The sequence below is a fragment of the Scatophagus argus genome, chromosome 20 (genome assembly GCF_020382885.2).
Source record: "Scatophagus argus isolate fScaArg1 chromosome 20, fScaArg1.pri, whole genome shotgun sequence".
Taxonomy (NCBI): domain Eukaryota; kingdom Metazoa; phylum Chordata; class Actinopteri; family Scatophagidae; genus Scatophagus; species Scatophagus argus.
The window spans coordinates 14,173,005-14,200,363 of NC_058512.1; the positions used below are offsets into that span (position 1 = coordinate 14,173,005).

General features: G+C 39.2%; 1 protein-coding gene across 1 annotated transcript; it reads left to right on the forward strand.

Moving 5' to 3' along the window:
• Nucleotides 1-1,217: 1,217 nt before the first annotated feature.
• On the forward strand, nucleotides 1,218-25,850 carry phf24 (PHD finger protein 24). Its single transcript, XM_046376073.1, has 8 exons — nucleotides 1,218-1,635; nucleotides 10,400-10,827; nucleotides 12,688-12,873; nucleotides 16,532-16,610; nucleotides 17,397-17,599; nucleotides 18,669-18,835; nucleotides 23,094-23,171; nucleotides 24,368-25,850. Exons 2-8 carry the CDS (start codon nucleotides 10,402-10,404, stop codon nucleotides 24,462-24,464), a joined length of 1,236 nt encoding a protein of 411 aa, XP_046232029.1. The 5' UTR covers nucleotides 1,218-1,635; nucleotides 10,400-10,401; the 3' UTR covers nucleotides 24,465-25,850.
• Nucleotides 25,851-27,359: the final 1,509 nt, after the last annotated feature.

Sequence of the window (27,359 nt, forward strand, 5' to 3'; positions counted from 1 at the left end):
TGATTGAGAGGAGTGATTGTAGACATTTTGACATTATACTGTAGCATTTTGAGACATACTACTAAAATAATTAGCTGTTTATTCATGTGGTAGCTTGACAGAATATGAAGAAATGCCAAACATTTACGGGTTCCATTGTCTCAAATGTTAGCTGTGGTTGTTTTTGTCAGTATAATATCAATATTAATTACAATTCTTTTGGTTTTGAACAGGTTTTCCAAAACAAGGAATGATGAATCAAGAATTGGTAGATTAATCTATAATGAAAAATGATGACTATTTGAGAGAGATGTTAATATTAAGCCCATTAAGTGACTATGTTACTATTGTCAAGAACACTGTGTAAAAATAAATGCACTAAATGCATGGCCTGAATTAGGGACACATGCAGTCTTCTAAAAGAAAGAGAAAAAATTCTGTTGACCTCTGTCCATTAGATTGAATGGGATACATTATTAAAACTGATGACTGTCAAATGAACATTTATTTAACAGTTTACAAGGTATCATCTACTAATAATGCATGGCTGGGTCAGGGGCAGCTTCACTGGCAATATGTTAATCTCATGGTAGGAGGATGATACTGAACACACTGGATATTTACTGGTGCTTAAGGAGAACAACACAAGTTGTTTTCAAAACTTATATCGGGTCATTTGGATGTCATTGCAGTGATCCCTCTCAAAGTGGTTTAAAAACAGTGTGTTAGGATATATAATATCATAAACATTATATGATATCTACAACATATACATTTTATCTTTTTCATGTTCTCCTCTCAGTATCACAGCAGTATATTTAATCTGAGCAGTGCAGATGCAGCTCTGCATGCGTAAAAGGACTGGATGTCACACGTATGTTAAATTCTGACTGCAGGCTTGACTTTCTGTGAATCATACCCTGTACTCCAACCCCCTCATATGCCAAAAAATGCGATTAAAACGGGATTTTATAGCCTTCAAGCTGCACACACCCATTCTCCAGTTGATCCCCTATTACGCTTTAAATTCCTGTGTGAAATAATTGGTTGCTGAGGAAGCATCTTTCCAAACGTCATTATTTTGGGAACTGCATGGTCCGGGTTGTCTCGGCCAATCAAGACGCTCTAGGTTCAAGACTTCGGAACCCACATGTTATTAACCTAGATGATCACGACCAACTCGCAGGGGCTCTCGGGAAGGGGGGGGGCGGGGGGGGGTGCAAATACGATGGTTATAAACCCGTGATTTGACTTCAGTGACCGTGCGTGAGCCCACTCTTAGTCTCGTCCCGCCTCAACTGCCAGCGGACTGCTGTTCCTCCTCAGATGCTGAGGGAGTAGCTCAGGAAGGAGGAGGGTGGAGAGAAAAAGAAAGAAAAAAAAGAGAAAAAAAAGATTTCAGCACCGGAGCTGTCCGCGGTTCTTGGAGAAGTCTTTATTCCCTCCAAGGGTGAAGCTGCTTCCGACTGTAAATTTTCTCCGTGGGACTGTGAGGGGAAGGAATAATAAACTACCCGTGCCATTCATCTCCCTGCGGGACTACCGACCTGCAAGTAAAGACGCACATACTTCATTCGAGCAAAGTCTTGCCATGCTGGACGGCCGGGCTTGAGACAGAAAGGACAAAGTCAGTACAGCAGCCTTTCACTCTTAACGGTGAGTCAATATACAGCGTGATTCCATATACTGCTCTCTACAGTGTTACATAACAGGCTGTGCTGGTCTAGTTTCTTTCCTTTTCTTTTTTTGTGTACATGCTGGGAAGCCTCATCGCAGGGGGTTTCTACGGGATGCACATTTAGGTCATCATGCACATGGGTGTGGATGCACGGTTGTTATCAAACTACGGGAGTTTGGCTGCTTATTTGTCGCTTTTGTTTCTTCAAAAACGATGGGAAAATCAACAGTATTTGGAGTTCACGGAAGTATGGTTGGTGCATGTACGTCATTGGGGGGAATAACTGTTGAAACGCGGGGCTTTTTCTGTGACCTTACACAGTTAAGTTGTATGACTGAGATCTCCTGCAACTAATGGCAGGGCTTTCTGCAGCACACACCCTGTGTGCTTTGCTCTGCCCCCAGCTGCTCTGTCCACTTTTCCCAGCACTGTCCCATAAGGGAGTGCTGCTGTCCATTAAGCCCTCCATCAGTCTCTGTTTTCATCCCTGTTGTTGTTATATTCTAGCCTCTTATGGCTCCACAAACAAGCCAATTTCTGTGTTATCCTTGGAGTGAGTCCTGCTCCTCAGTCTGTGACAGATCCCTGCAGCCTGAGCAGCTTCACTGCTGCCTGCTCTGTGGTTATTGTCAGACTCTCTCAGTGTTTGGCTGGCACAGTCTCTCTGCCTGGCAGAGTGTGAATGCCAACGTGATCTCTCCAGCCTAACGATGCATTGAGATTTAAATTCCTTCTCCTCCTCCATTCAGGCATTTTTTTTTGGGGGGGGATCCGTTCACAAGCTCAATTTGAAACACACATATACATTTGTTGTGCCTTCAGCATGTTATCTTTCTTTATGGAGATGTTTGGTGCACATGTGGGAGAAGAGGCTATGCAATGCCCGAGGGAGAGTTGTTGTTTGATATATGTAAGAATTGAGGAACTCACCAATGCAGACAAGGGGGAACAGCTTGAGAACAATTTATTTGACTCTGTGTAAAAGTGCACGTACATCTGCGTGTTTTAAATGGCTGTTAGTGATTCCACTCACTCACTATTACAGGGATCAGGGTGAACTCGTTAGTGTCATTAGTTCCAGGTCTTTGCGTCTCTGGTCTGTGGGTGAGATCTTTGGCGAAAGGGGGATTCATTCCCATGAAAAGGCATGCTTTGTGGGCCTTCCATTCAAAACATCTACCCCCTTCCTCCCTCTGAAACAAGGACTGAAAAGGAGGGCTGGTTTGGATTCAATCAGCACATAACGGTGGCATCCAACAGCTTTGGGAAGGGAATCGTACATAAATCATGCTAGTTGAGACAGACAATGATTAGCATGCTCTTAATGCTTTTATGATATAATATGTGTAAATACATAATAGCATGTCGGACAAATGTTAGCTTGAGGTCTTCTTATGATCTGTTGAATAGGGTAAAAAGGGACCTAAACCTGCAAATATTCAAGTATTTTACAGATCTCTTCTACACTTTTGTTGATATTTATGAAGCACTAGAAACGTGTACCTCTAAGACTCTGGAAATACAACCTGAGGAGGAAAAAACATTCAGTGATTGGTTGAATGACTGTGAAATTTTGGTCACAATCCAAAATGTTGGGAACAACATTTTATTCTGAAAAACAGTGAAATTATTTTAGCTTAACTGTTGGAACATGGCAGTCTGTGATGTAATTACTGTGACCTTGTGCAACATCTCTAAGCAATATCCTTCCTGGTTATGGCACCTGGCCAGTCAAACACACCTGTAATAACAACAAATGTGCTTATATAAAAAAATTCAAACTGAAAAAATAGTATATTACAGCTGTGTAATGGACTGTAGAGTGATCTAATGTCAATGCTAATATTTTTTAAGAAGTGAGAGTAGTAGGACTATTTTCTGCAGACTGATAAATGGCTGTTACATGAGCTCCTGTAGATCTCAATAACATCCCCATGGCGACACTTGGGCAGCAAAGACTGAATACTAATATTCACCTTAAGGTGTCCCTATTGGTCTCTATTACACTGTCATTTACAGGAGTAAATGGCTCCGAGTCAAACTTAAGACTTACTTCTTGCTGAAGCACAATACTCAGCCCTTGGCAGCCCTTGTCTATGTGACAAAAATAGATTCAGCAACATATTTTTTTTTTCTCATCAGTCAAAATGTATAAGATTCATAAAATCACTTCAGGTTGAATTAAGGATTTCATAAACCCAGTGACGATGGAGCGTCAGTTCAGTGTGTTGGATATTATTGACGTGGTGAACTGATGGAGTGGAAGGAATGTGTATTGCCTGCCATGGTCTGGTACTGTTAAATTAGTGAGACAATGTACAAAAGGATTACTCAGAGGAGAAGAAAAAAATCACAAGGGTTTGAAGAGCACTTTGGTGCTACCTCCCTCAGAAATTATCAATATTTAATTAAACCAAGATGCTCCTAAGAGCTCCATCATCTGAGAGCTTGTCACTCTCAATTGCTGACATGAATCAAGAGCCTCAATGCACATTGAATCTAAAATGTTTATTAGACTCAGAGGCAATATTTAAGGTGTCATAAAAAATGCTGAAATAAACTGAAGGATTGACTTTTTCATATACTCTTCCAAAGCTTGTGTTTTCTCTTTGGAATATGGATGAATGTAAATTTTAAATCTTGTCACCTAAAACAAGACATGAAAATGAGTGACATCCTGATATGCTTTTCAATCTGGAGAATGTTCTCTTGCAGTTGCAATATTCTCTCAGCATTATATGTCAGTTTCTGCTCCAAGGAGCGGCCCTGTTTTCCTTCCCTTGGTCCAGATCTTTTTTTATCCAGGGGCATCTAAATCATTCAGAGGGGTCCGGGAAGGAGAGCAGAGCAGCAGAGGCAGCTGCTCCTGCAGGAGCCCAGTGAACGTCAAGCCTGAGGGAGTTTTATCCAGTGCTCCTCGGCTTGTATTGCCCTCAAATATAATATGAAGGTTGAATTTGGGTGACTGCTGAGCCTTAGTGGCATCACTTTTTTATTATATCAAGCAATTGAAGGAGCAGTTGCCATTCATCGCAACTTGTGTCTGGTTTTTGTTGTTGTGGCTGCCATTTCTATCACGATATCATCTGATTATGTTCTTTACAAAGTAATTGCTGAGATCTGGGAATGTGGCTAGATCACTTCAACCAAGTGTGATGGATCATGAAAAAAACATGACAAAATAAACACAAGCGGTCAGATCAAACAGGCTGTAAACAAGCAGCTGCATTATGCGCTGCATTATCTGGACAACTTTATTTGGAGCCAACAGAATGTCTGTAGCAGCAGGTGTTCAGAGTTGGACAAAACGTTTAGGGAAAGTTACTTGGAAAAAAAAAGACCAGTTACTTATTACAGATGGGGAGACCAGAAGTTATTGTTGCAATTGCTGGTTTTGATTGAATCGTCCAGAAACCTCTTGAACTATTTGGATATAAATTTTATGTCAGTAATTTGACTCCATGTTTTACTTCTTAGCAAAAATCAAATATTTATATATACTAATATATATATATATAACCCACACAGTGGATTTTTTGAATAACAATAACCTAATCATCATCATAATCATCATTTTTCTGTTGTCAGATCACAGAAATTAAGTTAGTTTTGAGTGCAGTGTTATTATGATTGGAATGATGGCCAAAACTACAAAAAATAAAGCTCAAGTTCTGATAAGCTGTTTGAGCTGTTTGATAAATCTGGATTTAAACTTCGAACTCACTAGAGTGCTGTTATGGATGGAAAACAAATGCATCAGCCACGTCTCATGTGCACAAGTGTTGAGTTGCACAAATATCGCTGTCAGTCAGGCAGGAGGAGAGTTTAGCAGTTTGACAGGCTTGTGGTCAAAAGTTCTTGGATCTCATACTTGCAAGGCAACCAAGTGGCAGGTGACTCAGCGCTATCTAATAAACTGAGGTATCAAAGCCAGGCACTGACCCATTTGTGTCAGACTCAGCATGCGCACAGAGAACCACCCCCAGCCAAAAAAAAAAAAAAAAAAAAAAAAAAATCATCATAACACCCTTATTAAAAATTCATAAGCTAACCTGAAAATGACAAGGTCATTTATATGCTCAGTTATGTTCTCATCAGCAGTGGCTTCACATCCTGCTGTGTTTGAAGAACGCAAACCATTGCTCACTTTTCAAGCATATATTTCATTATATCTATCTATCTATCTATCTATCTATCTATCTATCTATCTATCTATCTATCTATCTATCTATATTTATTTCATTTATTATATATATATTGAGCTATTTGTGCTATTTGTTGCTGGCATTGACTTGACGGATTGTACAATGATTTCTGGGCTTGTAATAGCACCCCCCCATTGTTTATGTAGCCTGTTCACTTTTCTTTTTCGAGCCATTAAAGAACAATTTGTTTATTGTTGATTATCTCATTTAAAAGGGCATGGTCCATTATCTGCACTCCACAGTAATTGAGGATCTAGCTGTGCTAGCAACATTTAACCAATATATCAACCTTACCATTATTTTAAGCCTTGCCTTCAAGCATGCAAAGTATTCAAACTGTGGAAGAGGCAGTAGTCTACAAGCTGGTCCTTACAGGCATCTCTGGCATCTAAGGGCTGTCACTGTCTAATGTCTGTGCCAGCACAGCGCTGAGCAGGGATGGGAAGGTCACTACAGGGGATAATTAAGTCCCTGTGTAAATGATTCTACCATCCTGTATTGGGGTTGCCACATAACCTGTATTTACAATACATATATGAGTTGTTTGGGTGTTTCTGCTAGAGGATCTTCATGTATTCAGGTGCTTCCACATCAATCAACAGTCATCAATCATCAACAATCCAATCTGATGCTATCTTGACTTTTTACTCAATACTAGCAGGATGCCAGTATCACTCTGGGGGTCAGTAACTCAGTCTGAGAGCCCCTTTGGTCCAGATTAATAAAGTACTTACTAGATTGCCATGAGTTGTCCAGTTATTTATATTTCCTAGAGGACTAATCCTCCTGACTTTGAGATGTTGAATGGATTGCCATGACATTTGTGGATGCCCCCTATTTTCGCAGAAGTTTATATCATAGGTTCCCAGACTTTTGGTTTTTCTTGTGATATTTTTGTTATCAATGCCTACTCATGATCCTTCATTGTGAGTGATGTTCCCTTCGTAGACGATCTCAAAAACATTAAACTCCCGGTATTTCAAAAGAGAAGAAGTTTCTAAATTCTATTATTTCATCTCTTCTCTGTTATCTAAAACCAATCCAAATTATCCTGCATAAAATAAATGAGCTGATTGTCATTCCTGCACTTGGGATGACAATCTAAGTATTCCACAGGCCTGCATATTTGTGTTTTCATAATTGTATATTCTCATGGTGTTGATGGAATTTATTAGACAGCAGGAGGGCATTGTTACTAGGGAGACCGACCTTTTAAATGAAGTGGTTGTCCTTGAAGAAGACAATCTCTGCATCCACATTTTTCCAAAAAGCAAAGCTTGGCAAGTATACAAGAATCTTATAAACGCATTTTTTTCCAGTGATTTTGTATGTTTTCTGACCTGGAATTGAGGGCATTTTATCATTATCTGTCCCACTCTGAACACCTCTTCCATTCCTGTTTTGCACTGTGGAACAATACACTCCATCAGCAACACACTTGACTCATTTTAGTAAGCATGTTGACACTTTGGAGTATACTTCATGTTGTAATTTTTCCAGTGTGGACATTCAGCATATCCAAAAAACATGGCTAAAATTGGTCTGATGGGATACATTTATACTACTATATGTCTTCATGCTGCAGGAGTGCTGTGCTCCAGCTGACTCGACCTTTGACCTCTCTTTAGAAAGACCCTAGACAAAATAGATATGCAGCGCAGAAATCAATAAAACTAAAATAAAGAAATAAAGGAGCACTCAGTAATAATTTGTTTTTAACGGTGCTGTCGTTTCACCGTTTGTATTTCAATGTGCTTTCATTTCGTGGATTGTTTGAATCTTTGAAACCAGAAGCAGCGCAGCCTGCGTTGAAGTCGATGTGATACAAATGAGTGTTGTATCTTCTGCACTCTGTGAAGCATGAGTCCACCAGCAGCCTGAGAACATAAGGCCTGGTAGACTATTAGAGCCCTGCAGGAAGAGAGGAGGGAACGACTCCTATTTCACTTCAGATAAATGGGGTTGAATTTCACACAAGCACTTACGTGGAGCGTGGATGGATGGGATTGCATTTGAGAGCAAAGACACTTGTCCCATAAGTACCATGTAATCAACTTGAATCCATGACAGATGCTGTTTTTTCAATAATGGAATTCACAGTTGTGTCTCACTTAAGTGGAAATGAGAAGTAAGTCAATTTTAGCATTATTTTTTAAAAAGTTTCCTGTGTGGTGTAGCAGATCTCACAGTGTATGATTTCACTTAATGTAATTATGTAATCACTGGATACAACAAATGCACAAATGTAGACTTTTTGTTTTCTTTTATAGATTCCAGCGTAAGAACAGAAGAAAATAGTAACAGAAAATGAAATTAGTAAAAAGTTTAAATAGCTTTTTATTCCTGTGATGAAATGTAGATTTTACTCTTTTATTGCCAAAATAAAACAAAAACTATAACGTCATTAAAATCTAATCATTTAAAAGATACATGCTAAGCAGACTAAAATGTGTTCACTTTGATAACCAATGCAATGCAATGTCATTTAAAACCTGCAGCAAAATAGTTTTTTTTTTCCTCCCCAGGGCTCAATAAAGTTGATTTTACCTTATTTTAACTTGAGTCATTTCATTTGGTGAACAGTCGGGAATAGAAGAGAGATAATAACAGATATTCACGACTGGCTAAGCTCAGCAAGTTGTAGTGATTGATACTGTGTATGAGACTTGAGTCATGCAGTTCATATGCACACACAGAGAAGGTTAACTCTCTGGGGATTCGCTCAATGAGCAAAATCTGGCCTCTCAACATAATTATGGAAGTTAATTTATCAGGCAGAAAGCAGGTGATGCTTCTCTCTGGCCCATAGGTCAAAGAGTTTTGATCTTTGGGAGGAAGGCCACACCAGGATGAATCTCTGACCAATTTTGAAAAATTGGTTGGGGAAATAGAACAAGAAACACTTGATTCAGCATAAAATCGGAGCTCCCATGGGAATTTGTGAATTTGACAGACTGGTGAAAAAAAATCATGCATTTAAAATAACTAAGAAACATGGCCTTATGGAAATGTTAGACACTACGTAATATGAAGGAAGTGAATGAAATCTCGTCCTTACTGCTGAAAGCACCAACAATGTTATGACAATCAACAGTTTTCGAAAACTCTTCACTGTTAGTTCTTCCAAAAGCAGCGATTCAGTGCTGGTCTTTTGTCAGTGCTGTATGTACCACAAAATGATATTTCATTCACCCACAATGCACTAGGATGAAGGCAGCGATCTCAGAGGCAGATATTGAAAATCTGGACAAATAAACCCATGTCTATGGGAATGTCCAAATCCTACTGGGTCTAAGTGGCCAATAGCTATAGTATTTACAGACTGTGTACTTGTACTGTGTTACTGTTTGATGAGTAGTTACTTACTGGTGTTCAGATGCATGACATGCTTCATATGATGAGTTGTGGGAATCCACAGGCACATTAGAGAAATAGTGTAGATTCGTGCATCGATTTGTACCGTATCCCTTTCCTCATGATGATATGAAGAGGAACATTAGAATGCGAAGGCAACATCAACTAGCTGTTTTATGTTGTCTTAAACATCTCCCACCATTGCAGGGTTCCTAAGGTCTTTTATGGGATTTGAAATCCCCTAGCAGGTGTATATAAAAATAGGCAATGTGGTGTTTTTTTCAGTGTGTTGTGAGTAGCGGGGCCTACTTTTTTAGTTTGCACCTTTGCCATATGAATCATGCAAATAAACACGTAATCTCTGTAAATATCCATAGCCACAGGAAAAAGGCAGAGCAATGAGGGAACAGGAGCAAATGGGCAGGGTTTATTGGTAGAAATGAGGGGAATCCAGGGATATTGTTGCTGATAGAAAAAAGATTTGGGAGATTTGAAAGGGGGCAAGCATTCAGTGAATACCGAAAGAGTAAGACTCTGAGTAACAATGAGATAACAATGTAATAAAAGCAAATTGTTTCATAGGTTAATGATATCATCTCTGTGCTTGACTGCAGCTTGTCTGTCCTGTCTAGTTCTGGTCTTTTGTAAGAAAAACATTATTTCTCTATCTGTGTCAGCTGTTCTTTCAACAATTGTACTCGGTTCCCAAAATGACTGATGTGGTCCAGCACAAGACATTCATGTGTGTATGCATTACATCTGTCTGTTCCCTGACATACACCTTAGGTGGTGTTTGTGTTCATCTTTAATACAAAGTTAGGCACACACAGAATGAGAGAAATAGTCCTACGTGAGAGTGACTTTACACTAAAGAACAGTTTCATTGTAACATGTAAGAGGTTTCAGTTTTTGTGTTTTTCTCTGTTCTCTAGTCTTACTGAAACCACCCCCACACACTCCTGATGAAGCATTATATCCAGTGATGTTTTCTTTACTTTTACTTTTATTTCTTACTAAGTCATGAATATTTAATGATATATTGAAATGCTGACGTTTTGAAGTTGTCATGGGCTTCAGTCTTGGATAATAATTGTGCTGTTGTCAGTCAGAGTTATGATAAACTGTAAAAGCAGCATGCTTGTGTAACCATTCTCTGCTCCTTTCTCTCTCCACCTGTCTGTAGCCATGGGAGTGCTCATGTCAAAGAAGCAGCAGGTGGAGAAGGTGCAGAAATGCAGCGCTGTCGTCTCTGCCTTCCAGTCGGGCATTAAGGACCGTCAAGCCACAATCAAACAGGCAGAAAAAGAACCAGAGGAAGGTGAAGGCCCTACCAAACCATCAGCCAGTCCTGATGAGAAGAACACAGAGGAGGCTGCACAAGAGGAAACAGACAATAGTGCAGGTCCGTCGACCTCCCAGCAGGCCTCAGCACCGGCCAGAGATGAGTGTAAAGTCAACCAAGAGGCTTGGTCGAGGTTGCGTGATGGGAAAGGAGTGGAGCCTGAAGATCTTGACAAGAGCCATCAGCTCACGCCGCCAGCGTTTGTGCGACCCAAAAGGGAAGCCGATGATGACCAGCCTCTGGAGGTGGAGCTGGAAAAGAAAGAGCAGGTTGTAACTGAGACTCAGACACAGGGAAGGGAATAGGAAGCAATGTAGAGTTCAAAACAGCCCAGTCTTTACTGAAATGATTGAGGGTCATGTACTGGTTGGCAATCTGACAATGGCAACAGTACAGACAGGGAGCGAAATGATGGTCTAAATAGATCAGTGGCTATTGAACTCGACATGTGTCATTGAGAATTCATTGCCAGGGTGTTATTTGAATCAGGGAAATATATATATATATATATATATATATATATATATATATATACATTTTACTTTGACAAAACACACACTGTATGTACATCCTCAAGTCGGGGGATTAAAAAGATGTCTCAGAGATGTCAGAGAATCTCCATGGCAACAGCTACGTATTATCTCTTTTCCTCCCTCAGGTTAGGCATGATGATAAAGCAGTTCAGCCAGGCTCTAAAGGGACTCTTGCACTTTATCTAAACACCCTTGTTGAAGGTGAGAAAGTATGAGTTTGAAGTAGTTTTCTGCAGGGCTTTTTATTCCACACTAGTTGTGAGATGTGTTGTTGTTGTTCACGAGGACTCTTAACAGCGTGCATCTTGTGGGCGGCCTGCTTTGGCTGGCTCAGAGAGGTGACCACATCCAGGGTGATGCTGACTAATAGGGGATGGAGTTCGCAGGTGCACTAACACCATCAGGTTCTCTATTTTGCAAAGAGTAAACACTGCCTTGTGACTTCATGTGCTGCCCAAGCTGCACTTTCACAGGAGGTACAGTAATAAAAGCATCTATTTTGAAACAATAATAGATATGTACTTGGGGGAGGGTGGTTATTTTATTCTTGTGATTTTTTTAAATCATCAGATCCATTGCTTTTTCTTTTCTTCTTTTGTTTTCCCCTGAATTTTAAAGTACTTTTGCCACTGTAATTGGTAAATATCCAAATCTAATATGGCTCTAAAATTTCTAAGCACATTTATGCATCCATAGTTATGGTCTCATGAGGATGAACCCTTCAGATTGTATTGACCCCAGGGTTTTTCCTAGTTAGTACAATATTTAAGTATTAATTCTTTCTAAGCCTCCGTACCTACATTTAAGACTAGTTAAAGTAAGCATGCGGTTTGTTACACACAACATATAGCGCTGTGTGGCATAATGAAAATTAAAGCCTGTAAGCTAACCATTAATTTAGATTTTTAGTTAAATTCCTGCAACTTAGAAGCTGATGAATGACCTTTGCCACAAATTATAGTCCCTATTGTAAGCCTCAGCTCATTTTGATTGGGACTATGATGCAGGAAAGTTGTTAATGTAAATGGAGTCTTCGGGTCACATGAGGTGGAATATAACATAAGGTAAACTGTGACTGAAGAGATTTGACAAGGTCTCATGTGTTATGTGTCTGCAGCCCTGAAGCCGGTGCTACACCACTGAAATAGAGATGAAAACAAACAGCAAGGATGGAAACTGACAATGCCTTTGCATGGTTTACCAGTCAAGCATTCTGCAGTCATTTTCCCTGGCTTGACAGTACCCTGGCTGTAAATGGAGCATGCAGGGAAGTTGGAGAAAGTGTAGGAATGGACATGTTAGACAAGGGCACAGATATCAGTCTTCATGTCAAAGTCAGTGCTGTCCACGTTATTTATCTACAACTGTAGGACCATGACCATAGAACAAAACACAAACTACTGATACATTATAACATTTTAACCATCTCACCACACCATCCCACCACTGACAGACTGATACCTAATCTTTCCTCCTGACCTTCTTCAGATCTTTGATAGACATATGTGTTTGTAATCCTCATGTTTGCCAAATAAGAGAGCAACAATTTTTTTTTCTATAAATAAAAGTAACTGACATACTCCATTTTCACCTTAGCCACCGAGTGACGAGATGTGTGACGTGTGTGAGGTGTGGACGGCCGACGATCTGTACCCCTGCAGAATCTGCACTCGGGTGTTCCACGATGGCTGCCTGAGGGAGTTGGGCTACCTGCGTGCCGAGGCCCTTCAGGAGATGAGAGATACAGCCCACACTGTTAACGGCTGGAGCTGCTACTATTGTGTAAGTCAGCACAGCTCACTGCTGCCACCATCACTTGCTGGGCAACAGACACACAGAATATATGCAGATGCTTCGATAAACCAAAAAATGCAGCATGCCTGTTCCAGTGCTAATATTTGTTCCATTAGTCTGTGGGATATCAAGGGTAGTTGGCGGATTATTTGAACAAACCTCAATTTTTGTTTTTTTGTTTCCTTTTCTTGATTTGATTTGTCACCATTTCGTCCCGTTTTTCACTCAAGACAACAGGAGGACTACCTTGCTAAGAGCATTTGTCGCCATGTACCCGACATCAGTAGCAATCTTTATTCTACTTTACACTGTTCCTGGTGTTAAACAAAAGGGAAAGTATGTTTGTCCAAGCATAAACACAAGCTTATCTTGTACATGAAGAATGAAATATGTTAGCTCTTCATGTTAGCTTCACTGAAAGACTGTGCTGTGCCACAGCCCAGAATCCTGGAAGTCTAGATTTGTATTTTAAGTTCTGAATTTTAAGCTTTATAGGGATTAAAAACTAAAACATGTGTAAAGGTTTGACTGGGAAATTCTGACAACCTTTTTCAGATGTCAGCCATTTACACTGGACCACTGCAGCGCTGCCTGTCAGACAGAACTCATTCCTTCTGCCTTTTTCAAACATAAAAAAACATCACTCAGAGGAGTTTCTTCTTCCATAAAACTGCCAAACTGTGTATCAATGCCAGCCTTCAAAACAGACACTGACATGCAGAGAGCATATTAACCACACAAGACCCAAAAGTCTTTTTTTTGTTTTTTCAAAGAAGGTTATTATAGCATGTCATTGGAGGAAAAGCACAGGTGGAACTAATGTCACTAATGATGGTCCTGTTTCTTTTAAGTGTCAGACAACCAACATTAATGAGCTACAGCTGAGTGAATTTGCTATTGGCAGTTGTCGCAAATCAGCTGTTGCTGCCTTAAACCTTTACTTACTACAGGTTGTTAATACAGTGGTAAATATATAGCCTAAGTTATAGTCAAAACTGTGGCAGTTGCACTATGGAAATTGCACTTTTTCAATTGGCAATATTGTTTTTTAATGCATGAGAATTGTTAAACATTTATCATTCTTTCCTTCCAGCACTGGTGAGATCAGGACAGTGAACTCTTTGACATGTATGACAGCAGCTATTGTACTGCTGCTGTAATGCTTCACATTTTATTGGGAAACTAAATCAGCTAGAGTTAAAATAAAGTAAGGCATTTGAACAAACAGCCAAGCTACTCATCAGGAATTCAAGGCCAGTGCCAAAACCAAAGACCCTCTGGTGATCACCACCCTGTTAGGCATAATACAATCTGTTTTAATCGAGGCATAAACAACTGAAGAGTCCTTTTGCTGGAGGACCCTTCAGAGTGGAGTAGGGGCTTTGCAGCATTTCGACAGCCCTGGGAAGCGAAATCTCTTGCCAAAGTTACACTTGGAGGGTGATATTTTCACACAGTCTGAGAGAGGACACTGAAAGGTCCTCTTTTTTGGGCTCATTCGGTGTGTATGCGTGAATGGGGGTGGAAGAAGACAATTCGATGAGGGAGAGAGAGAAATGTGTTATTTAAATTGTGGATTCTAGCCCTCACAGCAAAGAAAAAAAACAAGCATTTTTGTTAGCACACATCAGTCAGCTGTTACAAATCCCCCCTTCTGTTGCATCTGACATTTAATTTCACACAGGCACTGGAGACTGCTGCTGGCAGATGGACTGAGTTTCCTTGAAAGTGGATTTACAGTCAGCCTTCAAAGTAGACTCCCGCATGTATGGCTCAGTGGCAGCCAATCAGACGTAAGGGGGGGTCAGGAACATGAGTGACCCATCTTTACAGCACTTTTTGATGCTTCGTGCTAGCTAGATCCAAGGGCCATGCTTCAGTCAAGGTTGAGAAGTCCCTGTTAAAAAGTGCATCTATAGCAGACTTGCTGGATGTGTTTATAACATGGTGGAAGATAAGGATTCATTTTGAATCCTGTTTATGTATATTTCAAAAATTCACTTTGGTTTGTCTCCAACTCCTGAGAAAAAACATTCAAACCCTTTAGCTGCAAGATGTTTATGGAAAGCTAGTATGCAGAGTTATCCGAGCTTTTCGCTGAAAACATCTGCTTCTGCTCTATCTGGAAATGAGGGTAATGAGAGGAGTGTTTGTGAAACATGGAGCTAAAAGTGACTTAAGGGCTCTACTGACACACGGGAAATGGCAGGGTTGGGTTGCTAATTCTCTTATTTTTTGACATAATCTAGTGGTTATGTTCCTACAAGTGACATCTTTCACATCACACAGTCATCGGAATCATTATTCACGTGGACATATTGATTGTCACAGCTTTGAAATCAATATATATCAGTATATTTTTTTAACTTCCTGCTCTGGCACTGGGCCTGAATTCAGACTATTTAAAGATGTTTGATGGCACAATCAATGCTGTCATTTTCCAGAACAAGACAGTCTCAAACAACTATTTATGCAAGGTGCCAGAATAAGATTAGAATGTGTTGTTATTATTATACTTTTCCCCTCGGGGGGGCCGTTTGGTTCCAAAGAATCTATTTTCCAGATGCTGTCATGAGATGTTGCATAAATCCTTAAATCATTTTTAAGGTTGCTAATTTTTGACATAACAATATAATTATAGCTCAATGACAGACAGTTGGTATGACTAGGGGCAATACTTTATGAGCATTATGACACTGCAGATTAGACATGCACAGAAATAAAGTCTGGCACAAAACAAACAAAGGAAGCAATTTTCCTGATTACATTTACATTTGTCTGTTCTCGTTGATTCTCATCTCATTTTTTGACTTATAGCCACATACAGATAAATTGATACTTTATGAATTTCTGTGGGAATTTTAGTCTAAGCACAACAAACACTTTTGACAACTTGTCATCTTTCATACTTCAAAGGAGAGTATTTGGTGTTAGCATCGTATTTAATTCATTAATACTCAAGAAATTGTTTGAAACAGTTTCAAACTTGTATTTATCTTTAGAGTTCTATCAAAAGTACATACAAAAACATCTTCTTAGTGCTATAATCCATCCTTCAGCATTTCTGATAATTGTAATAATATGGTTTTTATCCATTCTGCTTTTGGAGGGAAGCTGGAGGGAGTTTTTCATATATTTAATGATAATAATGTGGATTTTATGACGTCTGGACAGATTGTATTATGATTAAGGATATGTAAACAAACTGGAATTGACTAACCTCAACAGTCCCAAAGAGATCATCAAAGTTTCATCTCCCTGCTTATCTGATAAATAATATACAAATAGTATACAGATATGAATATTCAAATCAGTGTCTCCTGTGATTTTTCCTTGCCCGTAGATTTGCTGATGCCTGCATCAGGCATTGAAAAATAAATAAATAAACAAATAAAAAATATATAGATATAGATAGATCGATAGATGGATATATACATACATACGAACATATAAATTTACTTACCATTGCTTTGTATACTTGTGGTTAATTGCAGGAGGCACATCCGGGACTAACTCCGTATAATTAGAGCACACACACTTATTAAATATCAAGTAATGCAAGACTTAACAATGAAAGAAATCGTGTAAGCGTTGCTTTTTTTTTAGTAAGAGTAATTCTCTGCCCTCATCTCATCTTTTTCTGCAGGATAATCTGAATCTTCTCCTAACAGAGGAAGAGATGTACAGCCTTATGGAGACCTTCAAGCAGTGCAAGATCATCCCAGGTGAGTCACTGAATCAAGGTTAGAAAATAGACTTTGTTAAGAACTGTAATTTATTCATATATTTTCAGGGGTGGCAATTTTGATCAGTCCTGACAGACATATCTTAAATGTAATAACTTTGGTGTATTTTCTTGCTTAGTGCTAACTAGTGAATAATAACCTGCTGTGATGATGATGAACATGGTGAAAATTTACCTGTGAAATATCAGCATGATGATATGTTTTTTTTTTTTTGTCCTCTTTCTGCTATAGAATGTAGAAAGATTAAAGCATGAGGTCAGACAGAAAAGTGCTCTCAGTGATTCTTTTTTGAAGGTCTTAAAAGGAAAGGTTTATAAAGAAAACATTTTGTGTGATTTATACTGCTTTTTCTTCTTACACTCCTTTGCCCAGTGCTTTAACTCTGTTGCCACCAAATGAATTCATTAATAGGCCCTGTTTTCCATTACACTTTTTTTACCATCTCTTCACACCTCTGGCTGGTCTTTAAGGCAAGCAAACTTTCAATCCTACATTTAACACAAGAAATAATTGAAATTTATTGAACCAAGGTCACTGATGTGTTCACCTCACTTTGTTGAATTTTTTTATTGCATTGTCGGTTATTTGTCCTCACATCGATCAACTTCTTAATGTATGGTACTGCTTCACAGCTTGTATGGAGGGCAGTCAGAAGAAGGTGGTCATGCCTTTGTAAAGAATGAGTCACCATGAGTTAATTATACTGGGAAGACTGCTCAGTGAATAATTAAACCTGATGTGATGAATTGTTCCTTGCCATTGTAGAGTCATGTCTGGTGTCAGATGAGCTGCTGCAGTACCGCCACTTTGCATCCAAGCAACAGTTTGATAAAGACTTGACTGATGAGCAAGAGGAAGAGGTCTTGGCCCAGTTTGCAGCACTGGATCCTGAGAAGAAGGGTCACATCGAATGGTCGGACTTCCTCTACTTTGAGTCTTTGGCAGTGTTAAGGAAGTTTCGATCAGAGGTAAAAGAATAAGGAAATATGTTGATATATACAAAAGAGCTCATATACACCACAACTTTGCTACAGCATCCAAATGTCTCCTCACCAATGAAACTCAACCATGACCTAAGTTGTACCACAATATAGTGAGAGTGAACTTGGAATAAATATTACACTACACTACTACAAAGGTACCACACATAACATCATCCATTACAATTGTGGAATGTACAACAATGGAGTTATTATTTCCAATCCATGTCCAATTTTAGGTTTAGTTTTAATCCCCAATGCTTTAGTTTTCAACACCAGTATCAGAATATCTGATGTTTAGTAGGTATTAATAGGCAACATTCTTTGATTCGCTTTGTGATATGGATTGATGAAAAGATTTGCCACCAAGAAAAAAAGAAATTTTTGAAAGAAACTATTGTCTTGCCATCAGTCATAGCCAAAGTATTGGTGTTTACATTCTTTAATTTACTGCAGCAGTAATTGCAGTCACCAATAAAACATGCTTGATGTTGCTATTTTGTAACATCCTAGAGCAGCATTATTCAACTTTACAAATTAAGAAAAGGTAGCAAGCTTTGTTGGCTCAGTGTCTGGCAAAAGGCTTACCTTCCTCTGGGTCAGCCAAAATCAGTCCTGTAGAGAATGAAAAATGTTTTCAAAGAATGCATTGTATTGAGATTAGTTTGATGGAAAGGCTCAGGGGCGAATATTCTAAAAAAAAAAATTGTCTTGCATCTACCTATGTGAATTAAATTTATTGTCACTTGATCATCACACAGCAGTTTAAATGTTGTGCTTTGTTTTTGGCTCGAGTGATTAAATTTGTAATTTATGGACTGTGTGTGTGTGAGACTCTGGGGTAGCATGGGGTAAAGCAGTGTTAGGAGATTATGTCAGGCAATGCTAATGTGATTGAGAATGATTAAAGCCAAAAAAATAGGTCCTAAAAATACAATTTTCCCGTCCCATAAATTACAGCAATCAAAAGCATAAAAGAGAATGAAATTAATATGAGTGATTTAAAAGAGTTAATCCAGGCCACCTAATCTCAAACACTGTAATTTTTTTTCCCTAGAACTCACTGGTACGTCTGTTGACTGCCAAGGAGAGAAACAAGGCACGATCAGTGTTCCTGGGACTGAGTCTGGATAAAGAGGGTGTGATCACAAGAGCAGAATGCCGTCAGGTTCAGCAATCCTGGTTCCATAAGCTCAACAAAGACTCACAGTCTTGCAACGTGAGGTGAGCACATCAAAGGACTGAGTAAATCAGTCAGGTCAACAGCCAGTCAATACATAGTAAAATTCAACATTAGTTTGAATACTTCGGGAAAACAAATGTATTCCAAGACTAAGCCGAGATAAAAAGTTCATGTCTATTTGGAAGTCTGGCAGGAGTTTGGGGAACTAGAATCTCATCTGAATGCAAACTGCAGTTGGCAGACAGAAAAAAGGCTTGGTTGCTTAGGGAATAGAGACAGAAAGAAGACTGGAAGCAAGTTAACAAGCTCTTTTCTCATTTCATATCCTTAATGTGGTCAACATAATCCACAGTAATGGTGTCCATTTTTGTTGCTTTGCAGATGACACACTGCTTTACTTGCCCATTATATGAAATGATAAAATCATCTGAGATAGTCTCTTGTGTTTTCTCTTTGTGTTTTGGTATGTACATAAATCTGCATGCCACTTATTTTTTAAATTCATACCGCCAATTACCCTAGAGGGAGAAAGATCTTACTCATTTACTAAGGAACTGACTAATTGTATTTCACCAATGTGCTCTGACCTCAGATGTAGGGGATAATGTGTGCTGTGCATCAATGCATAGCTTTTTTTGGAAATTCACTGCAATAAACTAAATTATAAATGGAGTACATTTATATAGCACCACTCAAAGCAGATCACAACACGAGTCAACATTCACATACATTTGCACAGTAGTGTCAGAGGCTACTATGCAAGGTGCCACATGCTCATCAGGAGCAATAACCGTTCACACAAACACTCACACACAGATGGAAAAGCTGTCGGGTGCGATTCAAGGCTCAGTATTTAGCCCAAGGACACTTTGACATGTAGACTGCAGAGGCTGAGAATCAAACCACTGACCATCTGGTGGACTCCTGAGCCACAGCTGCCCTAAATCTCATCTACGTCTACATGAGCTGGTCATAATAAGGAAATTCAAAATCTGACAAGGTTGCATTGTTCAGATGCTGAAGCCATTGAAGTTGCTGTCAACAGAATGTTGTTTCTTATCTTTTTATGCAAAACACTAATGTTTATGTTAGCTTTAGAGATGGAGTAGAAAAATTATAGTTAATACAGGCATGTATTAACTTGTGCACTATTCTTTGATGACACAATTTGCATTTCATTACTCTTTGTTTCTAAAATAATGAAAGGGGAGATATCCATATTCATTCATATTCAAGTCAAATAAGTAAACAAAAATAAAGACTCAAAAAGCTGCCCAAATTTTACTTTCAGCATATGACAATAAATGAATTCTCAGAAAGTTCAGCAAGCCTGTACACGTTCTGTTCATTAGCATTTATGATGTAACATGTCCTCTGGCCACAGGTATTTGGTTTGACTAATATTTCCCCAACGTTATGCAGCACAAATCCATCACATTTTGGTGAGATCCTGTCACCATTTCCACACCGAACTGGAGTTTTTGTTTACCTCCCTCTCATTACACGACAATGAAAATTAAATGAAAATGTTTGACTAGCCAGTGTGCACTGCAAGACTGGGCCACAACAGCATTGTTTTTCTTTCTTGCAGAATAGTTTTCAGCTGAATAGTCACAGGCACTGATTTCTGACTGTCACATTAACCAGTGCAGAATGCATTAAATGCTCATGTCATCGCAACACTGATAATGATAATGAGCAATAAAATGTTTGCTTCTCTCAAGTCAGACGTCATTTTCTTATTGAAACGTAAAAAGTGATAAGTAAATGCAGCCGGTGCCTCCTCTCATATTAAACTGAGATGTCTTATTCAGTAATGTATTCCGTACTGCTACTCATCTTGTTAGCAGGCACTTTGTTGCCCGCCGGTGTGATGCTGAGTATGACTGAATTCCTGCCATCAATAAAACATCATATATTAAAACTATAAAACTGGTTAAATGGAACTCATTTGAATAGTATTTTATAAAGTACAGAGCTTTGTACTTTGTTTTGCTGAGATCAGTTAAGGCTCGGCACCTGAAATGGCTACAGAACATGAGCAAAACAGCTTATGTACAATGTAGGGGAATCTAGTGCAACAACCCTACGACAGATACTACCTTTGTGAAGCTTTTTGTTGATACAAGATCAAAGGAATGGGGAAAAAAAGATATTTCACTATATAACGCAATCTGGTGCAAGTCCACCACAAAGTACAGGCTCAGAAATGACCATGGATTTGAATCAAAGTCTGAGCAAAAGTAGAATATCACAGTGTTAAAAAAATGAATATTTATGGATTGATTATTGCACTAGATTACATTGAGCTGTTGTTGTTTGTTGGTGTACATCTTCCATAGTCTATATCTGATGATAAGTGAAAGTGGGTATTAAGAGTACTCATGATGCAGAATGACTCTACTTTTTTGACCGTGCTGTGATTATTATTACTTACACTCGCAGTCTGGAAACAGCAATTTCATGTTTCAGGTAGTTGATGTGAAGCAAATTTACTGGATAGTTAAATCTATTACAATGCACCATAAACACACCATGCATTTGTGAGTAAACTCTAAATCTGTAAAACTGTATGAGTATCTCAGATTTGCGTCGTGTACTTTCCACTGCTTCTGTGGGTGCGCTATCTGTGTACATATGCATGTGCATGTCTTTGTGACTGTTTATAACTTCTTGTGCTGTCACATCTCCTGTGCTGTGCCATTCCATCACTCTCACCTATTCAACATGCGGCATTCCCTACAGACTCATGGGACTCTTCTCTCCTTTGAATTGTGGGTGAGTGTGACTCAGCACTGCATGGCTTGTCTCATTTTTCCTCACTTCAACACCGTCGGGTACACTGCAGTCTTCAAGTATTCTCAGACAACCTATTCATTTAGATTTCGCCCATAATTTAACCCTCTTAACTCCATACATACATACTTGCATCCTTGAATGAAGCTTAATGAGCAGAATGTGAGTATGAAAAGGTCTTGTTATACTGAGGCATGAATAAGAGTCAGACTGGCCTCTAATTATAGGGATCAAAAGAAAGCCTTTTGTTCTTTTTAGGGGTGCTTCACTTTAAAAGCCTCACTTATCAATATAAGAGGACACTGTGGACATTAAAAGGCAATTTCATTCATGCTTATTAAAAAGTGAATAACGAATGAGTCAGGAAACAGCTCTCTTTGATCTCTGGATTACAGACATTACCAAGCTACAGCATGAGGGTGAAAAGGAGTTTTCGAAGCAGGCATCAGTCAGAAGGTTCATCAGAAGAGCTCCCATCCGACTGCGAAAGATAAAAAAAAAAAAAAAAAACATGACTCATTTAAGTGTGGACAACAGTCGTATGGGTTTCTTGTGACATGTGAAATGACATTGTCTTGCTCTGTATTCTCATATAACCTATATATAGATAAAACTCAAAATCCACTCACTAGCTTTCTTTTCAGCAAACTGCTTGCTGAGGAAGTCCCTGAAATGTGGCTGAGAGCTCCAGAAAAAGCTTATAATTTCGCATTGAGTAAAGGTTTTTGTTGTTGTTTTTTTTGTGTGTTATTATTATTTAAATTGTGCTCATGCACTGATCTTGGACATCAGTATCTTCCACAGTTTTCTTCCTAAAGGTGGAAAAGAGAGCATTAAGCATGATTTAGCTGACTGACAGATTTAACACCAGCAATTTTGATCCTCAATTAATCGTGTCAACCATTCAATCACGCAAGGCTTTTTGCTCATTTATGGCGTAGTGAGATGATTATCTCCAACTTTTAGACTGACGATGGGCAAAACAAGTCATCTGACGTACTGTGATGGTAACCTCTCAATTATTTAATGATTGAAAGAATTGTGGGTTCCCATGCTAATTGAGACTTGGATCAATGCAATCACATATTACTTTTTTGACAGAATAATCTAGTGACTGATGTGTTCAGTTTTCAGCAACAGGTTCTACAGGATCTCCTGGGCAACATTTCTTGGCAAAAGCACTTAAAAAGTGAAATCCTTCACATACATTAGTGTTACAAGTGGATTTACAAGCGAGATCCCACTGTAGTAATGGCAGCTTGTCTGCCTCTGCATGTAGTGACTCATTCTGTGGACTCACCAAAAATCCATCCAACTGAATGTAAGAATTTCAGATGTGGGTCAGAAAATCTCCTTTGTCCAAAAGTGTGTATATTTCTTTTTTCTTTTCTTTTTTTTTCTCCAGAGGAATCGGAAGTGTCTTAGCCTTTCATTGACTGCTTATAGCTTTTTATCTAACTTGTATTTTCCTGTGTGTTTTTTATCCTTTGTCCTATGGCACAGTATAAGTCATGTTGGACCCATATGCGAGAGCAGTCCTGCCAGCTCTGACAGTGAAAGGAGCAAGACTGATGAAAGCAGGTTTGTCTTTTCTTGTGTTTTTACTAAGTATGTGTGCACGGCAGTTAATAAAATCAAAATAACATCCTTGTAGTATATACTGATTTGGCGAGGATCTCCTCTCACTAGCTTTACAGGCCTACAGACTTGCATCAGTTGTGAAATTTACATTAACTTGTTCACACTGTTAGAATAAACCTAGACTTTTCCCACTGGACCGGCCTACATATGGCTGTAGTGACTCTGCACTGGTCCCTGCTGTGCAAAGAGAGTATTTCATGGGCAGCAACAGTGGAATTAATTTTGAGTAAAATGCTGGAAGCTAGACGACTGCAGCATGGACAGCTACGACCTTCCTGCCTCAGGCTTTGCTGCCCTTGCAAAGGACCTCATGCTCACTTTCTGACACCAGATAATGAAGATGACTTATGCTACACTAAAACATATTGCAATAATTTCAACACACTCACCAGCACTTTTGGCTGCAGGGAGCCACAATTACAAAGTGAGTTAGATATGAGAGTGTGGCAAGTTGAATACTAATTAATAGAACACGCTGAGACAGAGGTCTGACAAACACTGTTTTTGTAACTGAGTTTTCAAAGCAGCATGAGGCAAATTACTGCCGAGCAGAGGCCAGATGCTTAATATAAAGACATCACCAAATTATTTGTTCTGCATGGTTACTGCACTGTACTGTGAAGTGGTTTAGGCGTAGGATAATGCCTGCATATCTACATATTTTGTGTCATATGTGAGACACTTAAAAATAAAAGATAAGAACTAATTTTTGAGTGTGGCCAGGGAATGGCTTGTAAGTAAATAAAATAAAGGAAGCATTTGTTGGGGAGTATTTTCAGGCATGCATAGTGATTATTTTTACGACTAAGAAAGTGTATGTAGTAAACTACAGTATGTGTGTGTTCATTGTAAAGTTCAACAATGGAGCTCTATGGCACAGAGGAAGATGATGACTGTATGTCATGAGTTGAATGCAGAGATTTAATAATTCATTATTGGTTTTGGTCTTTTCATGACGTTTGTTGATAAAAATATAGAAAACTCCATAATTCATGATGCTAACCTCGCCCACAATATTCTAACCTCATCCATATCCCGAATTTTAGTCACACATTGACAAATAATCATTACAATCAGTGATTTCACACTAATAAAAATAAATAAATCAATAAATAAAAACTCTCTTTATTCAACAGGCCAGTGACCTGGGCAGACTTTTTAAAGGAGAGTGCCATCTACATTTTGGCTTCACGTCCCAATAGTTCTGCCATGCACATCCGTTTACCTCTATAGTCCAGGATCCTCCACTGCACCCCAGCAGAGAGAGGGAGAGAGAGAGAGAGAGAGAAAGAGAGAGGTAGAAGGTGTACCCTATAGTCCACAGATGAGCAGAGGGAGATGAACATGATGACATGATGACACGATGACGCGAGGAAGGCAACTGAGCAGACTGGATGAAGCACCAAGAAACAGCAGATCAAGCCATCGACAGAATCTCTCCTCCTCTGCGTCACCTCAAACCCACAACACTGACAACACACACGCTGACTGACACACCGACAACGCAAGTGACAGCAGCTGTCACAAGTCCCAGCTCCAAAACCTGACGGCTTACAACAAATGTGAGAGATAGGACAAGGAAGGCAACCACCCACTTGCAACTAGTCAGTCAGTCAAGGATATTTCTGAAACTTTTGAGTGTAGAGATCATGCACACAATCAGACAGGCTCCTAGGACGCTCAATCTCTGTATTAAATGACAAATACTACACTCTATGGTCCTCCAGCTCCTTGACACACCTCTCCATGCAGGTGCACTCATGTGACAGGCTGTTACTCTTTCTAGTATTCATTCCTTTGGGCCTAATAACAGCTCCATGGTAGTGGAATGGGACTATGTTATTCAGCATAAAAATTATTAGTCACACTACACAGAGACACAAGAGGGACATGCAAATTCATTATTGGTACTCTTTGACAAGTGGATAGGAGGGAGGAGATTAACCCTGCAACTGCCATTATCAGAACATATACCAAACAGGAATGAAAGCTGTCTGCATACATACTATTACGAGAACTGCTATTCATACCAGTATAAATTATTGTTATGCATTAAATCACTGTATTTATTCCTGTATCCTCTGATATATCCTCTGTTTTTCCCGATCTCATCCAAGAATGTATGTTCTTCTGAAGTACTAACTGTGAAAAGGGATGTGAAGCGAACGTTAATGAAAGCTAACCCCAGTAAGTGATGTGTATATACTGCCATATATTACATATTGTTCCTGTTGTGTTCAGAGTTGCACTTTGACAAGGTGGAAACATTTGCCCTTCTGTGTCATTACTTGCACTGTGGGAATGACATGTAGATGGACCACTGTGTGACATAATCGCTGTAATGAAATACTGAAAGACAACGGGAAGTGTCGTGCAAGCATTCGGTCCTTTGTTAATATGCAGAAAACGTGGTGGGAAGTCTATAATGTTACAGGTCACACAGCAGTTTAAATGCACATGAATCTGTCCATAGAGTCACTGGAAACATTCTGTAACAAGTAGAACTTCATGTAGTGTTTATGCCAAGTCATGAAGGTCATCTTGGTGAATAAAATAAGGTCATGTCATGAATTTTGACTGTCTGAGGGATATGTCACAGTGCTGAAATAAATGCATGGCATTGACTCTCTTTCTTGAGAATCTTTTGTGTCTTTTGTGCTTTTCATTCACATTTGTGCCCTTTGCCCTTAATGGGCTGACTAAGGGCAATTACTCTTTCGGTGAAACCAAGCAAATTTTGTCATGTTTTCAAATACAGGTTGAGCTGATCAGAATCCACACACCACATCCAGGTGTTCAGCCATTCCCTTCATCAGAGGCTCATCACGGTTTCACAACCCCATTAAAATATGATGATGTCACAATGGGGACTAGTTGCCATCTCATATTTCTCATCTTTATGGTCCATGTGGCAATGAAGCTATTATTTGTTCACTCAGAATGAACTTGTTGGGCAGGGATTAGTGAACAGTTAATTACAGTGGCAATAAAATAGTATTGAATTCACATTAGTTTAAAATTCAGTCATTTCTCAGCTCCCTCACTTTATTTGGCTTCTGCTTAATATTCCAACTGGCTGGAGTGGAAAAAATCGTTACTTCACCAGGTGTAATTACAGAAATTATACATTCTGCAGAGGGTGAAGGGCTTTCCCTGAATACCTTACCTATACAATCTTGAACATACAGTGTGAATGTCAAGAGCTTGGTGGTACATGGACAGTCAGAAGTGGCAATAGTGTAGGAGAAAGGAGCAGAGTATCTGCTCAAGCCCATAACAAGAGGACAGAACCACAACATCATGGCCAATTGACATTTCACCTGCCTGCAATTGAAACTAAAAAGATTGCCTCTCATACCACAAAGAGGTGACCTTCTTGCTAAAGGGGTTGGCAAGAGAGGGCTGAGAGAGGGTTGGGCAGAGACTATGTCACACAGTGTCCTGCCTTCAAGGCTTGTCAAACTTGAAAAAGAGAAACTGATCAAAGTAGAGATGGAAACCATACTTGTTGTTGTCAGTGTAAAGCTTGTGTTACTTTTTTATCTGTTAGTAAAACAAAGAGGCCGGCAGTAGCATCTCTCCAAAGGTTGAACTGAAGGTCGAACAGTAAGAGAGAAAAAGAGAAAGAGATACAGAGGCAAAACAGGAAATAGAGATAAAAGGAGCAAATGAATGAAAGGGCGTGTGTGGGAGGGAAATTGCTTGGCTGAGGATGTTATGTAATTGTTTCAGTTCCATTGATGATGTTCGTGACCGGGCTAATTGCTCCATTAAATGCTGAGTCAAATGTGAAACTTGAGCTTTGAATTAGTCCAAGGTCCCACCCAAATAACCTGGCAAATCACCAGGCTAATGAGAAAGAATGTTTTAAGCCCTGTGATGCAGTTTTCAGTTCATTCGGGATATACAGCTTATGATGAGACCTCATGTCCCCAAATAGAGGCCTACTACATTCAATAGAGTTGAAACAAAAGGTAGAAAAGGGGTGAAAATAAAGCTGACTTACCTATTCGACTATAAGCCATGTCTATGTATGAAAGCGGCAACACACCGAGCAGTAATCGGCATAAAAATGCGGGTCTGTTTGTTTTCTAATTGTTAATTTTTTGCACAGACATGTAATTAAAC

What these genes read in the sequence shown, in the direction of transcription:
- phf24 (XM_046376073.1), top strand. Translation starts at nt 10,402, where the DNA reads ATGGGAGTGCTCATGTCAAAGAAGCAGCAGGTGGAGAAGGTGCAGAAA. An exon ending in AGCTGGAAAAGAAAGAGCAG is followed by an intron (nt 10,828 to 12,687) that starts GTTGTAACTGAG and finishes TTTTCACCTTAG; the next exon opens with CCACCGAGTGACGAGATGTG. An exon ending in AGCAAGACTGATGAAAGCAG is followed by an intron (nt 23,172 to 24,367) that starts GTTTGTCTTTTC and finishes TTTATTCAACAG; the next exon opens with GCCAGTGACCTGGGCAGACT.